Source organism: Calonectris borealis, chromosome 1 (assembly GCF_964195595.1).
Source record: "Calonectris borealis chromosome 1, bCalBor7.hap1.2, whole genome shotgun sequence".
Taxonomy (NCBI): domain Eukaryota; kingdom Metazoa; phylum Chordata; class Aves; order Procellariiformes; family Procellariidae; genus Calonectris; species Calonectris borealis.
The window spans coordinates 76,660,647-76,676,769 of NC_134312.1; the positions used below are offsets into that span (position 1 = coordinate 76,660,647).

General features: G+C 44.6%; 1 protein-coding gene across 6 annotated transcripts in view; it reads left to right on the plus strand.

The window, feature by feature from the left end:
- Positions 1–15,648, plus strand: part of PPFIBP1 (PPFIB scaffold protein 1) — a 142,767-nt gene extending 127,119 nt beyond the window's left edge. For all 6 annotated transcript variants that reach the window (XM_075161295.1, XM_075161340.1, XM_075161331.1 and 3 more), the window contains 11 exons: positions 1,419–1,560; positions 1,841–1,969; positions 2,644–2,794; positions 4,036–4,147; positions 4,294–4,382; positions 8,864–8,986; positions 9,813–9,938; positions 10,796–10,984; positions 11,542–11,721; positions 12,068–12,133; positions 12,961–15,648. In XM_075161295.1, coding sequence (XP_075017396.1) covers positions 1,419–1,560; positions 1,841–1,969; positions 2,644–2,794; positions 4,036–4,147; positions 4,294–4,382; positions 8,864–8,986; positions 9,813–9,938; positions 10,796–10,984; positions 11,542–11,721; positions 12,068–12,133; positions 12,961–13,047 — 1,394 coding nt within the window. In that variant the 3' untranslated portion in view covers positions 13,048–15,648. The remainder of the gene's footprint in view (positions 1–1,418; positions 1,561–1,840; positions 1,970–2,643; positions 2,795–4,035; positions 4,148–4,293; positions 4,383–8,863; positions 8,987–9,812; positions 9,939–10,795; positions 10,985–11,541; positions 11,722–12,067; positions 12,134–12,960) is intronic.
- Positions 15,649–16,123: the final 475 nt, after the last annotated feature.

A 16,123-nucleotide genomic window follows, 5' to 3' on the forward strand; every position in this document is an offset into this window, starting at 1 on the left:
AATGCAAAAGCCTGGTTCGACGTTCGTGCTGCCTCTCACTGGCAGGATCCCCGTATTCAATAGCGGTCAAACCAAAGTGCCCGGCAATAATCTTTTATGTGACCTTGTTGCTTCACTGCAAGGTTTAACGTCTAAAGCATCGGTGGAAAATGGGCCATGTTCAAATGTATTCTGGCTGAATCATCTAAACTTTGCCCAGCAGAAAGACACGCTGGCAAAGCCTGCAGTTTGTTGCTGTTTGAGGCACGTTCTGGCCGCCTCAGCATTAACTCTGTGGCCTGAGACCACATGTCCCAGCAATATATGCTCTACCTTGATTCATGTAACTTATTTGGTTTTCTCCTGGAAGTCTGAGTGTCCATTTCAAAAACAAAGGATGGTCATCTAATTACACAGCCATGTTAAAAGATGGTAAAAGTGGTTACAGATCTGACTGTCAGCCTGCTGCAGGCTGCCTTGCCACGGGTGCTTCATCTGAACAGGCTCGTGCTGTCACTGTTCCTCAGCAAGTAAGTGGCATAAACTCCACGTGGTGATTTTATTCAGCTATCTGGCACTTGCTGGCACATCTCTGCTTACGTAGCCTCGTAGATATTGCAATTCTTTTAGTTTTCTTTTTAAATTATCTTAAATAGTTTTCTTCTTTGTTAGTTTAGCTTTTACTAAACAACTTTGACAACTTCCCTTTCGGGGACAGGAGCCCTCAGGTTTGTTGTCATAGAAAACAGCAGCTACAGATCAAAGATTTAATGCTTTTAGAGTGGGTGGTAATGTGTAGGGGTCTCTCAGAGATGTTCTATGCATCCCTCGAAAGAGAAGATCTAGTTCAGACAGAGCCTAAACTCCTGGTGTTTCTCTGCAGAGGAACAAAATATTCCACAGTTTGCAGAAGTGAGGGGAAAAGGGCCCTCCTGCTCCTGGGGCAGGAGGAGTTGTTTGTTGCTGGAATTTCCTGGATGGGGAACTTATGGGATACTGCAAGTTATTAGCAAAGATGCCTGCAGGGAAATTAATTATTTTTCTGTGCTTTGGGGACTCCTGGTTCAGTGCCCTGCCATGGCACTGAATTGTTCCTGGGCATCCATGTGCCTTGGCTCTGTCTATGAAAGGACTGTAGGAGCACTCCTCAAGGAAGAGTAGACTTGGGATTTAATTCACTGATTGATTCACGAGGTGTTTTTTGCCCACCTCGGATGCAAGGCACTTAACCGGTGCAGAGCTTTGCCCTGGAGTGTTCCCAGTCAGGCCCATGAAGGAGGAACACGTGCTGTTTCTCCTGGATTTTCCCATCCCTCTTTGCCCCATTTTCTTAACATGATGGTTCTCAATAATTTTACCAAGAGTCATTCCCGAGTTCAGGAGTGTGTCTGTACAGTCCTGCGCGAGTGAGTCTTGATGGAGCTTTTGTTTTCTAATAGCTGAAACAGAGAAGGGATCTGCAGATCACTTGGATCTGGCTGGCTTGCCCCCTCGCCCAAAAGAAATGGATAGTCTACAGATGACTCCGCCTTCTCCAGATTCCAAGAAAAAGGCCAGAGGGATCAAAAAGTTATTTGGAAAGTAAGTAAAAGATGAGAAATGACTGTTCTTCAGAGCTGGAGCTTGCTCGGGGGTTTGCTGGGAACACATCTTCCCTTTTTCCCCCCTCCAACCTGTGGCTCCATGGTTACTGTCTCAAGAGCAGGAGCCAGCGTGGCATTTAAGGGAGCTAACAGCAGGTCAGCGGGGGGCGGAGGAAGAGCTACAAACCCTGCAGGAGATCTTACCTATTCTGGTTGCAGTAGTAGAAGCATGCCTTTTCCTTAGCCAAATGTGAATATGCTTTCTTCCTTTAAACTAGACTTAAAAGAAGTCAGTCTACTACCTTCAACCCAGATGACATGTCCGAGACGGAGTTCAAAAGAGGAGGGACAAGAGCAACGGCGGGGCCGCGACTGGGCTGGTCTCGAGACCTGGGGCAGTCTCACAAGTAAGACGAGTGGTGCAAAGTCTGCTGGTGCTTGCCTTCCCAGCAGCTCCAGTCCAGCACGGGGTCCAAAGGAGAAGCATAGTGCCAAAATGAAATGTCCCCTCACCTGGCAAATGGAAGCAGGTGGATCCAGGCCGTTTCCTCCTTTGAGAGATGGTCTTCGCGGGGTTGAGGCTGGTTGGGTGGTGGGGTCCTGCTGCAAGTGGTGCCTGCCTTGTCCACGGCTTCGCAGGAGTGCAGCTGTGAGGCCGTGCAAAGCGGGGTGTGAGCCCTCACGTGGCAATGACAGATATTCCTCTGGTACATTTCCTGCTGCACTTTTGGGGATTAAAGGCTAAAGTAAAACATTATGGTCTTACTTCAGAGTTTTAGCCACCCTAGCAGCAGAGGTGGTTGTTTCAGTGGTATTAATAGTCTGTGTTTATTGTGATAGTGGCAGGAGATCAGCAGCGATCAGTGCTTCGTGGTACTGACAGTTCAGAAGTAGGGACACCCTCTGCCTCACGAGGCTCACCTAACAGCCAACCCTGGTGCACGTTCTCCCACGGAGGTTGTCCCAGCTCCCACAAAATACTCATTAATTAGGCTTAGGTTTTGGTTTTATTGTTCTGTATGAGAATAGGAGATTTGAGACATGGGACTTATCAGTCTTTTTTTGGTAAAAATTTCTGTAGTGAGCTGGACATGCCGTTCGCAAAGTGGACAAAGGAGCAGGTTTGCAACTGGCTCCAGGACCAAGGCCTAGGCTCTTACATTAGTCATGGCAAACACTGGATACTGTCTGGGCAAACGCTTCTGCAGGCTTCTCAGCAGGATCTGGAAAAGGTGAGAAATACTGGAAACACTGCTTTCAATTAAACGTACAAAAAATTGCTATTTCTGTGCATGTAAATCATGTCTATAAGGTGCATCCAGTAAAAAAAAAAATTTAAAAAGATGAATTTTTAAAATTTTGTCATTTGCAGTGATGCCAAATTTGTTTCTTTTTAGTTGAAGTTTCGTAGAAATGTAATGCTGTGTGATAAAACTAATAATTACAAATATGTGATTTAACTTAATTAAGCATGGACATACCAATCGGCTATGCCACTTTAAAAATATGCACACACGAGTGCCTCATTATCATATGGGTTTGTAGATTGATTAGCACTTGTGTATGGTACAGTTATTTTATGCCTGTGTGAGAAAGGTGTAAAAAGCTGCTGTTTTGGTCTGACTATATTTTCTGCACATTTTACACAAAGAGGAATGAGGATTTGTTACACACAAGGGTGATCAGTTTCTTTGTCTTAAATCGTTATAGAACTGTTTATGTCTTGTTTTCTAAAACTAGAAACATTAAAAAAGTTGATTCAGTGTATACTTTGAATCCACAGTATTTGCTAACATTTGAACTTTCAGCTTTTAAAGATCACTGTCCTCACCAAATAGTAACCCTGTTTTCTCCGTGAGGGAGTGAGCTAATTCAAAGTTGTAGTTATACTACGACCGAAATAAGAAAGGCATGATAAGGACATAGTGGCCTGTAATAATGTTATCAGAGGTAACATTAACTAGCAAGCACTGGTGGAAGTGTATATGGGATTGAAGAGATGCTGGAATGGCTGCACTTGCAACTAAATTGGGGAAGGTGTTAGGCATTTGGAAGTATTAATAAATTTCAGTAACTCCTGGAACTTTCATGTGCTCTTAACTAAATAATTCTTCTAACCTTACCTGCCTAAGTGGGAGGGAAGGAAGTAATCCCATCAAGTATTTTTCTGAATGCTAACATGTTTTATATTGTGGGGTTTTTTTAACCTGGTATGAGAATATTGTGCCTGACATTTTCATACAGTTTGGAATCCACCACATTTTGAAATTAATCCACCACAGTGAGCGGGCCTTTTCCTAGTGCTGAACGTGTGCTAAAATGATGCTGATATTCAGCAAATAGAAAATACACCTGCCAAGTCACCAGCAAGTGCTGTGTACAGTGTGACTCTCTGAAACCATTTGTAATTCAGCAGAGGGAGAAATAAAATACAGTATTGTCTCTAGGTTTGCTGCTTTCCTTCCTTTCACAGGAGCTTGGGATAAAGCACCCATTGCATCGGAAGAAGCTTCAGCTTGCTCTGCAGGCACTCGGGTCTGAAGAGGAAAACAATCATGGAAAACTGGATTACCACTGGGTTACCAGTAAGATTTTATTACATGCCGAAGCAGCAACTTTTGATAGGGGTTCCTAATCATGGTTAATTTGGGGATCAAAGAGCGAGAATAACACTAACTGGTGCTAGGTAACTTGGCTACCACACTAACATGAGTGTCTGTCTCTGCCTTAGGGTGGCTGGATGACATTGGCCTCCCCCAGTATAAGACCCAGTTTGATGAAGGAAAGGTGGACGGCCGAATGCTCCATTACATGAGCGTGGTGAGTAAATGGCATTTCTTTTCTTGTTTGTGTTCTTAGTTTCTCCCCACTTTAATGCATGCTGGCGTACCTCCAGATAGCTCACTAAAGACCAGGTGAGACTAGAGAGACCTGCTTTCACTGTGCCTACCCTCCCTCTCCATCCCAGCGTCCATCTTCCTCCTGCTCCCTTTGGGTCTATTTGCTGCCAGTGGCAGCAACCTTTTTTGCACCCCACAGCACCAGGATCCGTGCCCTACCATGCACCTCTGCGAGCAGCCTTCTCCTCTTTCCACATTCACCTCCTCTCAGCCTCCCCCAAGTCTTCGCCCAGCGGCAGCCCCGGCCCCAAACTCACCCTTCTGCCTCTCCTGTAAGGGGAAGGGGAGGGTCAGGCAGCAGCTGGCCCTGAGAGACAGCTGGCTGTGGCTGGAGAGGAAGCACTGCCACCAGCCACCGTGGCTGACCTTCTTCCCCTCGGCCCTCCCATGCGAGCGGCCACTGGCCAAATCCCGGCTGGCCCCACAAGCAGCCCGCTTGTGGGGTGCAGAAGGGGATCTATGGCTGCGTGGGCAGCTCTCATGTCACAGACAACCCTTCTCGGGTCCCTTACAGGCATTTATGGGATCCAGTGTCCACAAGGAGCCAAAGAGCCGGATCACAGTGATCTGGCTTGTAGCTTCCTAGAGCAGCAAGCTGGTGCCCGTGTGGAGGTCGGCAGACTGTCTGTGCATTACTCTGTGTTGAAAGTTTTAAAAAGGAACATAAAAGTACCATGTGGTCGCCGTCTGCGCATGTGAGTTTTGCCCCAGATGACTGGATCTACTGAAAGGAAGCTAAAGTTGGAGCTTACTCGTACTTGCTTTTGCAGCGTCGCAGAGGCTACACCTATGTAGTGTACCAGAAGTACAGACTTCAACAGCTAAACATCTCGTGTGTCTCATGAGACTTTCTGACAATAATTTCAAAGATGTTGAATGGTTCATAAATCAGGTCTTAAAATTTTCTGGATAATTGAAGGGAGAAGGCTGAGGGAGGTCAGAGTGTCAGAATGCTGTATTTGTCTGTGTGCTTCATTGCAGTATTTAAAGGACCCCTTGAAAACGTAGTGGGTATTAGGCTAATGCTAATAGCTGTAACCTATAGAAAACAGAAGGCTGGATACTACTACTCATCTGCAAGTATTTCCTATATTTTTTCCAGCTTTAAAGATACTATCTTAAGGTGGAAGACAAACATAGTAAGCAAGAGTCCGGACTCATGCATGAGAAATGGGCAATCTTGAGCTTAACACTTGTGCATGACGCTGATGTGCTCAGGCAGTGTTTGTAAGTACACAAAAGTGTGCAAATTCTGTGGTCACAGTTCATGCAGCTGGGCCTTTGCTCTTCAGGTTGTTATTAATTAACAGAAGTAGGTGGAATTTTTTTCTTCAGTGAGCAAACATTCAGTCTACTTACCTATTCATGTGGATGCTTAGGTGAAGAAAACCTAAGCAATTTCCTTTGAAGAAAATTGCCGTTTTAAGAGCCATCTTGTTTGAAAACAGGCTACATTTAATAGCTTTTGCATAATGTATTTCAAAATGCTTAGCACCAGTGTCAGCTCCCCACTTTACTGCTGGTCAGGTGAAGCCAACCCAGCAGGTTTCCTTTGTGTAAGGTCTCAGATAAGATGAGATAAGACCTTTGTTCTTCTCTGGAGACAGAAATGCAAACTGAGCATTGCCAATATTAATTCCTTCTGTATAACAAAGAAGAAATCAATCATACTCCTGTTCTCTCTTGAGCTATGCCATGGGCAGAGTAAAAGTTACCTTTTTATGCCACATTTGCATGTGTTTTGTATAGGCTTTACAATAGCACCAGGAGGAAGCCTAGGGTTGATCCATCTAACTCTACTCCTGTAAGACAAGCAGAGCACTGCTGTGGAACTGCAGCTGCTGCCCAGGACTGACCTGCCTCGGCTACCTGGCATGACTTTGCTGTTGCGTCCATTTTGGTCAAATGTTAAATACTCGCTGCTTATGTAGTGTGGTTTGGTGTTTGTTTTCTTTATTTTTTTGTATTCAGACATTAATATAAAAGTAGGAGGCAGTTTCTTTCTTCTGCTTCTTAAGTCTTGAAGATCTGATGCCAGTAGGCTCCATTGAGCTTGATCTTGTGTTGGGAGGCTTTACCGCTGTATTACCTGGATGAGGATTGAATGTGGATAAGAAGCAGCATAGGCTGTATTGTAAGGGAACTTGTGTTATTCAACAGTCAGTCTTTTTTCTATTAAAAAAGAAAGAAAAGTAATAGATGGACAGAGGAGGGATGTGTAGCAGGAGCTTTGCCTATTAAATACGTATTCTTTTTGTTACTTCCCTTTAATTATACATCACTAGGGATATTTTTAGGCATTTTTCACCATCAAATTATAACAGCAGCTTCAGTGTAAATGATCAACTAAATACAGCTATATGCAAAGTACGAAAGAAATACTTTTTAAAATCACATGAAGTTACCCTGACTTAGAAAACCACAAAATAGAAACTCTAATCTTACAGTTTATTTGGGCAAGCAAAGAATTTAGTCTTTAAATATTCTGACAAAATTTGTCCAGTATTTGTAACGCATAAGTAATGCTAAAACATATTAAGCCAGGTTAACCCTGCACAAGGATGCATAAATTTATCTGTCAGCCAATTTGCACCAGCAGAGAATTGGACTTTGAGACACTTAATGGCATAGTTAGGACTCAATTACAGCTGAAGAGCCTATCTTAGCAGGAATGCAAGTCTCACGGCATGTGACCACAGTTGCAGTGCACGGGAGGTTTTTCATGTGTAGCATTCCTCTGGAGCAGCAGCAGCAGCAGCAGCGAGCAAGCCGGGAAGGCTAGCCAGGCCTGTCACATACACCTCCTTACAAGCTTTTCATGGCTTGGCTCCTTGAATAAGAAAGCATCTTATTATTTTGTTTTTGAAATGCTAAATTTCTGGGGCTAGTCATTGGAATGAAACCAGAGGTCGGCAAAATGTGACGTCTTCTGCATTGCTTAGTTTGCAAACCTGTCAGCAGGTCAGGGTGTTGGGTAGCACCAGCAGCCTTTTTTAATCTGTGAGCCTCATCTAAACCTTCTGCCTCGTTCGCCATTGTCCACCACATGTGTCCTATGAGTTGAGCCCCCTTGGGTGCCAGAAAGCTTTGTCTCTCCCCTTCTCAGTGGTTTGAAGGACCCCTGAGTACAAGAAGGAGAAGAAGGAACTTTAATGGAACCAAAGCAAAACTCGTGCTTGCTACCGTAGTCATGAAGGGGGGAACTCCTCTCTCCCAGCTCTTGACATCCAAAAGCTACCTGTCCCGCCAAAGGCAGTCGTCTGTGCCCTGTGGTCAGTGCAGAGAGAGGGGTGCTGTGAGGCACTATCTCATTCCTTAGCATGGCACGAATTGTCCTAAGAGATGCCTGACACTTTCCACGGACACTGGTGGGAGCCTAAACAGGCAGTCTGTGCAAGCTATAAAATAAGTCCCCCATGAGATGAATGTTTAAGTGAAACACATTGCGAGGATTGAGCTTTTGGAGAAAGAACCAGCTGCTTTTGTTAGTGTCACCGCTGCGTTGCAGGGAGGAGTGTGGCCATGCCTTTGCAGGCTCTTGCCCTGCAACGTGTGAGAAGTGGCTCATCCCATGCTGAAAACGGTGTGGTGTAAAGGCACAGCCAGGTTGCCTTGTGGTGCCTTGTCACAGAACCAACCTCCAGGCTGCCCCTGTGTCCAACGTGCTCCCTTGGCACGTGTGAGGGGGAATCGTCGCTCCTGGCCAACCTGCCCTCCTCCTCTTGAACCATAGCCGGTGCCTGCACAAGGTAGGAGCTACACAGTGATGGTGAGCTGGGGCCAAGGAGACTTCAGGTGAGCCTCTCCGCAGCCTGGGTATAGTCACCCTTTCCATTGTTCCATCACTTGGGACAAGCATTTTAAAAATCCTTTATCGTTTGCAGTTGTGGGAGACCAACCCGACACACCTTCGTATTCTTCTTCTTCCCTCTTTTTTTTTCGTTCTAACCATACAGAATGCCTCAATGTTCAGGGTAATTTATTGTTTTCAGTTAAACTTTTAGCCGGATGTTTGTGGTATTAAAACTTTTGGGAGGATTAAATGCAAATGCCAGGTGAGTCCGATGCACTGTGTTTGGAAAGCTGTCCTGGCTCTAATCAGATTGCTGAGGATGTGTCATCTCACCCTCTCCCCTCCTCGTTACCCCAGGTTTCTTGTACTAAGCTCTGTACCCTATGTGAAGAACATTGTCCAGGAGCTAGTGCAGAGCAACACGGGAAGCTTTTATTTTGGGACAGATGGTTTGACGTTAATCACGTGTCTCACGTGTTAAAATCCTACCCCAGAATGTGTCAGATGTGCCATTTTAAGCCAGGGTCCGAAGCGGTCTCCTCCAGTCGGGTTCTGGTTCCACCAATAAGAACGTTTGTGTTTATTAACTCCCCCTTCCTCTTCGACAGGATGACTTGCTGTCCTTGAAAGTTGTCAGCGTCCTCCACCACCTCAGCATCAAAAGAGCCATTCAGGTTTTGAGAATAAATAACTTTGAGCCCAATTGTCTGCGCAGGAGGCCGTCTGATGAGGTACTGCTTTAAGATGAAACTGTGAAGAGGAATCCTCTAGGGTTTTTCCCTGGTGTTCCTGATTATTCCTGCTCTGCCTTCTCCTCCTTTCTCCTCCTTCCTATTTCATTCTGTTTCATTTTCAGTTTCCTTTTTCTCATGTTGTTCTTCCAAGTCTCATGCTCTGCCATCACTACCTGGAACACCACTTTCTTTCCTCCACCTGTCATGGCCCCAGACTCATGTCCCCTTGCCACATCTCCCACTCCTCTTCCTAGCCAGCAGCTGGCCGTTTTGGCTTAGCCTCTGATGTGCTGTCTGGTACGTAAATCATCTTGAACTCAGTGCACTGTTGCCGTGAGTCTTGTGTAACTCTCTGGAAAATTGATGGCTTTGTGAAAATTTTCTGCGTGAAAGGAGTTTGGCCTTGTTACCAGATGAGAGACTGCCATCGGTTTGTTTTGGATGCAGCGTATGCTGGATAGAGCAATGGATGATGAAGCAACCCAGACTCTTGGATTTAGATTCATGACGTGTATCTGCAAGAAAAGCACAGCGGCTCATGGAGCTAGTTAAATTTTCAGTTCTACTGGTAGAAATTGCAAGTAGTCCTAGTGCACAGCAGGATAATCAAATGGCATGAAGCATAAAACAGACCTGCCCACTGTCCAGACCCATCTCCGCGTTGGTATTGAGGCAAGATAGCAATCCAAAAAGAGGTTTTTTTTCTCAAGTGCGAAGTGAGCTTGCGTTCATTAAGGGCAGGAGAGGTTTGTTTCAGTAAAGATTGGGGCTGGGACAGTTGACTTGGGAAGTCTCCTTAACTACCCGTTCCTCCTGTTCACAGAATAACGTCACACCTTCCGAGGTCACCCAGTGGACCAATCATCGCGTGATGGAATGGTTACGCTCCGTTGATCTGGCAGAGTATGCTCCTAATCTGCGGGGGAGCGGCGTGCATGGGGGACTGATGGTAAGGTTTTAGGCTGGCTTATTCCATTTTATTTAAAAAAATATGGCTGAGAATCGCTAGAGCAAAGTTCTGACATTATCTTTGCTGCACACACCTTATCTTCTTATTCCGCTGAATAAGAAGTCACTATCAAAATTTATTACCCTTTATTATTATTGTAGTTTAAAGGACATGAATGTCTTGGGCAGAATTAGTGTGGGCAGCAATGGATTTGATTAGCTGTGTTCCCCTCACAATTTAATTCAGGTATGGCATTCTCCACCTCCTGTCCTACGATGCTGTACACTGCTATCATGCTGTTAAAACAGCCACCATCTTCTTTCCTAGACCTGGATATGTTTTTATTTTGTGAGGAAGGCTTGTTACTTTTGTAAAATTTGCGATTTCAGTGTCAAACCAGGATTGTTTTTAATTGCTCTAGCACCAGATACTCCAGGCAAAAGACTTATACTTGCAGAAGTTTGTTGTGGTGATGAAGAGGTATATCCCTGCTCCAAACACTTCATGTCTGTTTATTTTACATCATTCCTCTGGCTACGTTTTCCAGAATTAAAGAGGATGGTGGGTAAACATTTTTTGGCAGCTTCACATGTTACATGATTTAAGGGTGGATTTATCTGTTCCTTTCTTCTTACCTGCCAATTTGTTTCTATTTGGAAAGCCTGGAGGTAGGATTTTATGAATCCTTCAACTAGTTAACTCTCTTTTCTCTCTTTGTCGTACGTTTCCTCTAAAAGACAAACAAAAACCCCAAAGCAATTTTAGGAAGTGACCGAAATAGGCGTGCCTGTTGATGTCCTTGAGACCTCATCAGACAGTACTGGCTTCAGCTGGATTCTCTGTGATTCGATTAATAGGTTTTGGAGCCTCGTTTCAATGTAGAAACCATGGCACAGTTGCTGAACATCCCACCAAACAAGACGCTGCTGAGACGGCACTTGGCGACTCATTTCAACCTCCTCATTGGGCAGCAGGCCCAGCATCAGAAACGCGAAGCCATGGAGTCCCCAGACTACGTCCTCTTAACAGCAACTGCCAAAGTAAAGGTAGATCACTTGTTTTGGGTTGGTGCGTGAGCTTCCAGGCAGACATTTAGATCTCCAGTGTGCTGGTTTTATCCATGACTGGAGGGCTGAGAAAGGTCTGGCAGTAAGGTCTGAGAAAAGGGGCTGGCTGCTACTGAGAGCAGGACTCAGCAGATCTGGGTTTGACACGTGTGTCTATCATGAACGCACCGCATCTCAGCCTCTCACACACACAGACAAGAGGCAGCACTCTTGTGTGTTGTCCTTCTGTCTGTACTATAAGATGTTTGGGAAGGAGACCGTCTCTGACTGTTTATGTGCTCGTGGTTTAATGCAGTGGGATTCTGATCTCATTTGGGATCCTTTAAATGGTATTGTCTTAACAGTGGTAGAATGAGGGGACACATCTTGTTCTTTCGGATGCTACTATCGTGAAATACAGCTATTCGGAAGACCTTTGTCTAGGAGAGCAGTAGGGTTTTGACCCTTCATCAGTGAAACACCAATGCAAGAGTAAGAGATCTGTTAATTCTTTGCTAACTCTCTAACTTCTTGTCAATTTTCTCTTCACTCATAAGCCAAAGAAACTTGCTTTCAGCAATTTTGGGAGCCTGAGGAAGAAGAAGCAAGATGATGTGGAAGAGTATGTGTGTCCTATGGAGCTGGGGCGGGCATCTGGAAGTGGGTCGAAGAAGGGCTTTAAGCCTGGCCTGGATATCCGAGTATATGACGATGATGATTTGGACCGGCTGGAGCAGGTAAGCAGTTTGGAGTCCTTGACTGTGCTGGCAGGGTCGGCGGAAAAACCTTTCTTTTCACAGGGAAACTTGCCTTTTGCTTTGGCCTGTGAAGGTCCTGACTTCTTGCAGTCACACAGCACCACGCACAAATGTGTCTCTCAGCCCCAGGAGGTGCAAGCTGCGGATGCAGCACCTTTAGGACCTACTGTGGCATAACTGTCCTCTCCTGACAGGGCACACTCCTCCCTTGCTCTGACCATATGGAGCGTAATCAAGCAAGTTTTACATTATTTGCTGCACTTAATTGCCACCCTGTCGTGGCATACAATGAATTTATTATTCATTCATTGTCTGTTTTTTGTAGATGGAAGATTCAGAAGGGACAGTGAGGCAAATAGGAGCGTTTTCTGAAGGCATCAACAACTTGACAGTAAGGCTTAAAAGCATGGTCTGTGGAATAAGATCTCTGTTTCTGTAAGATGGATATAAATCCCTTGGCAGTCGCTAGTATTAAATAGCGGTGCTATTCATATAAATATTAATATTAAATAGCACCACTATTTAATACAAATACACTAAGTACAACTTTTCTTCATTATTACTGGCTCTGTTAAGCAGCTGAGTTTTGTAGTTTCGGGGGCAATTGCTTTGATTGATTTCAGTGCATAATGGACCTAGTCTTTGTTTAGAGTGAAGCGCCAACTGATCTCTGAGGGCTAAAGTATGTCAAACACTGTGCAAACTATGAGTATAGTGAAGCCTCATGAGAACTAGGGGTCAAATGAGGACCTTTAGTATTTGTGCAGGGACAGAGGGGAAAAGAAAAATTAGTGGTTGAGGAAGATACCCGCCCATCCTGGCCAGGAGGTTCCCCCAGCCAGGAGTGGTGGCCCGTGGCCACCAGCCCTCTTTGCTGCCTCTCCACCCTGCGGGGAGGGCAGAGGACATGGCGCCCAGCTCTAATCTGGCGGGTTGCCCTTGGGCGGTGGGTTGCCAACTGAGAGTCATGCCACGTTTTCCTGGTGGAAGCCCAGCCCCAGCCTGCGCTCCCCCCGCTGTTGGGGCCAGCAGAAAGGGGCTTGAGCCGCGAGCTGGTCAGGAACCAGCGCGGGTGAAAAACGTCCTCAGCAGAACAAAGCGGTGGCTGGCAGGGCTGCGGGCGCTGTTTGGTGCCGGGCGCAGGACTGGGCCGTTCCCAGGTGCTTGATTTTACTTGTGAGGGCCTGAACCTTGACTCTTCCCTCCTTTCCTTTCTAGCACATGTTGAAAGAAGATGAAATGTTTAAAGACTTTGCGACTCGCTCTCCTAGCACCAGTATAACAGATGAGGACTCCAACGTGTGACAGTAAGCAGCAGGCACTGACAAAGGCTCACTTTCCTACACTCAAGAAACGTCATCGTTATACGTGACGGGCAGCAGATCATGTACATTACATTGCTCTTGCTTCTGTTTGTTAGAAGTAATATGGGGGGATGGAGAATTTAAAAAAAAAAAAAGAGGAAAAAAAGGTGCCTACTCTAAAGTTGCCATAAGAAACACCCAGACACTGGTGAATGGTAATGGTTTTTACTATATTTAATGTACAAACTGGTGATATGTTTCAGAGTGTTGCATTTAAATTTACATGGTATCATAGTGCTCCTTTTGCTTATTCATGGCCTCAGATAATCCTTTATACTGTTTTAAAATAACAAAAGATGTTAGGTAGAAGTATTGCGTCTGTAGATATTGTGCATCAGCTTTCTCTAGGCTCTCAGCTGAAAAAAAGATGTTACTGCTCTTTTTCAAGTGCATTTGTTCAGCACAAATACCAGTTTTGCCCTTCCTACGGTATTCAATGCAGGATTTTAGTCATCCCTGCCTTGCATAAACTCCTCGGTAGCTCTTGACTGTTGCTCTTATTTTTATACCGTTTTATACAAAAAAAAAGAAAAAAGTATATGAAGTACATACAAAAGCAAAAATTTAAATTTTGTGAGATAGAGTGATGGAAAGTTTGAGGTGTGGGGTAAGGGGAGAGGGTTGTAAAAAGATTATGCCAGTTTGCATACCAGCTGGTTACTGGAAAAGGCAGGCTGACCTTTGGAACTGTTTGCTTTCCTTGCTTTTTACTAAGTGCACAGTTTAATGATCTTCCATTTGGGATAAAACAATTATAAAGCATGTTTCTTCTAGCAGTGACTCTTACGGAAACTGCACATTTTAAAACGTCGTCTTTCTTGTTCCCAGCAGCAGTATTTATAGCATTCAAACAAGGTTATTAACACTTCTGTGACTTAAAAAAATTCCTTAAAGTTGAGAGTACTCCTTGCATATGGAAGGGATATTTCTGTGCTGTGACTAACGTAAAGATGGTGTAGTTGCAAAAAAAAAAAGTTATATAGAGAAATGTATAGGAAATATATTATTTCATAATATTAAACCTAAGGTGGGACTTTTCCTCAAAAATTCATATATCAAATATGTTGCTCATCATTTTACCTTCTTAAAGCACGGCTCCTTTGCTTTTGAAGATCATCAGATTTTAAAAATCCTAACTAGCCAGTGGAAATCTTTTGTCAGCCTTTTGGTATTGCGAGGTGTCCTAGCCAAAAGCAAACAAAAAAAAGTAACTCTGTTTATCGCAGTGGTCATTCGTATGGTGTTGAACGTTGCATGTGTTTTAGCACAATGGCATGAAGCTTCTTTGCTTTGTAAAGGTAAAAAAAGTACAGCTGGAATTGTTCCTTGCGGTGGTGTGTTGCTTTATCGAGCGTGTGTCATTCCTTTCATCGCTGTCTTTGCTGGAAGTGAGACCATTTCCAACACATTGCTGTGTGGTGCAAGGGATGTTAGATTTGTGCTGACTTTGTGGGTATTTCTGAAACGCTATTAACAAAGCTAGGAAAGGAAGAAAGGTTCTTTCAGGGGCTTCCAGGGAGCTCCCATCAGATGTTGGGGGTAGATCGGAGACATATTCTAGCGTGATATTATTGTAACCTGATAAGCTATTACCAGCCTGGTTCTTTGAAAGACGTGCAGTGTAGGCTATTATTTATGTACCAAGATGAAAAATTTTATGTGGACCGGTTGTGTTATACATAATATCAAGTGCTGCCATTTTCTCTTTAGTATCTGGAGCCAGGTAAACAATCCATAATGTGTACATAAAATAGTTTGTGCTGCTTACCATTTGTCGACAAACAAATCACAACTGATGCTTTATTCAAAATTCCTGACAAAGTAATGTCTGCAAATAATTTGCCATCTGTTGTTTCTTCCTCTGCAGTCTTGGGGGTGTTGGAGCTATTTTATTCGGGCAGAAATACCACATTGTGTAACGCCTGCCGTCAGCTTTAGGGTGCAAATGCTTGGGATGTGAATTCAGGGCTCGCTTTCTGTGAGTACTTTGCAATGCGGTTATTATTTTACATGTAAGTTGGACTTAAGACCCTGCTCTCCCAAATGCTGCAGAAGCACTGGGAAGACGTGGTGCAGGCTTCTGAGCAAAAGCGTTCCTCCGGCTGCACTCTCACTGGGCACTGGCTAGTGAACGCAACGACTGGGTATTCACAGGGGGAAAAAAAAGGGGCTAGTGACACATTATTACGTGCTGAAATATGCACAAACAAATACTCTCTCTTCTCTTCAGTCCAGTGCTGCTAGCAAGCGTATCAGCAATGGCAGATGATGGTTTATTTTAAATCCAGTGTAAGTAGCGTTCTCTCCCAACAACCCTTTTCCTGCATTGGAAACCAGGTCGTCCCCTTGAAGCTGCCTGTCATCTGAACCTCGGTTATTTTATGGGGGTGGAATACAAAAGCAAGTGATAAAGTCAGGAAGTTTATGTGCGCATATGCACAGTTGATACCGTTGGAGCATTTTAATTTGTGCGTGTTTGAAGAGGGCAACCTAACTACTGTGTATTGCCATGTAAAATCCAATAAAGTCTGGAAAACACCAAGTGTTTCTGGAAGCTGGTTCCTTTTTAATGTGTCCTCTTTTTTTCCTTTTTGTTTCCTAGGAAGCTCCTTTTGTACTATGAAAAGACAAAGGAGGGAGAAGGGGCAAAATCGCAGATTTTTTGTGGACTAATTAGTTTGTTTGTAGATAGTGCCTGCAGAAACACTCTGCAGCTAACAGCTAAGAAATCAACTATCCCGAGCGTTTTTACTTATTTCTGGGATCCAGATTTGAACCATCTTGGGTTGTTTGGTATGGTGTGCTCGGTGTGTGCTCCTCGGCGAGTCCTCGCAGGGTGCTGAAGGAAGGACCAGCTCTGGCCCTTCTCGCCATAAAGGGCAACCGTCTCCCTGGTCCCAGGTGTCGTTCCCCTCCCCGTGCCCTCGCAGCCCTCAGCAGTCATAGGAGCTGCACCTACTTTGCCAGCAGGAGTTGAGCTTCCCCAAACCATGTTTTGTTGCTGGGGTACAAATGAT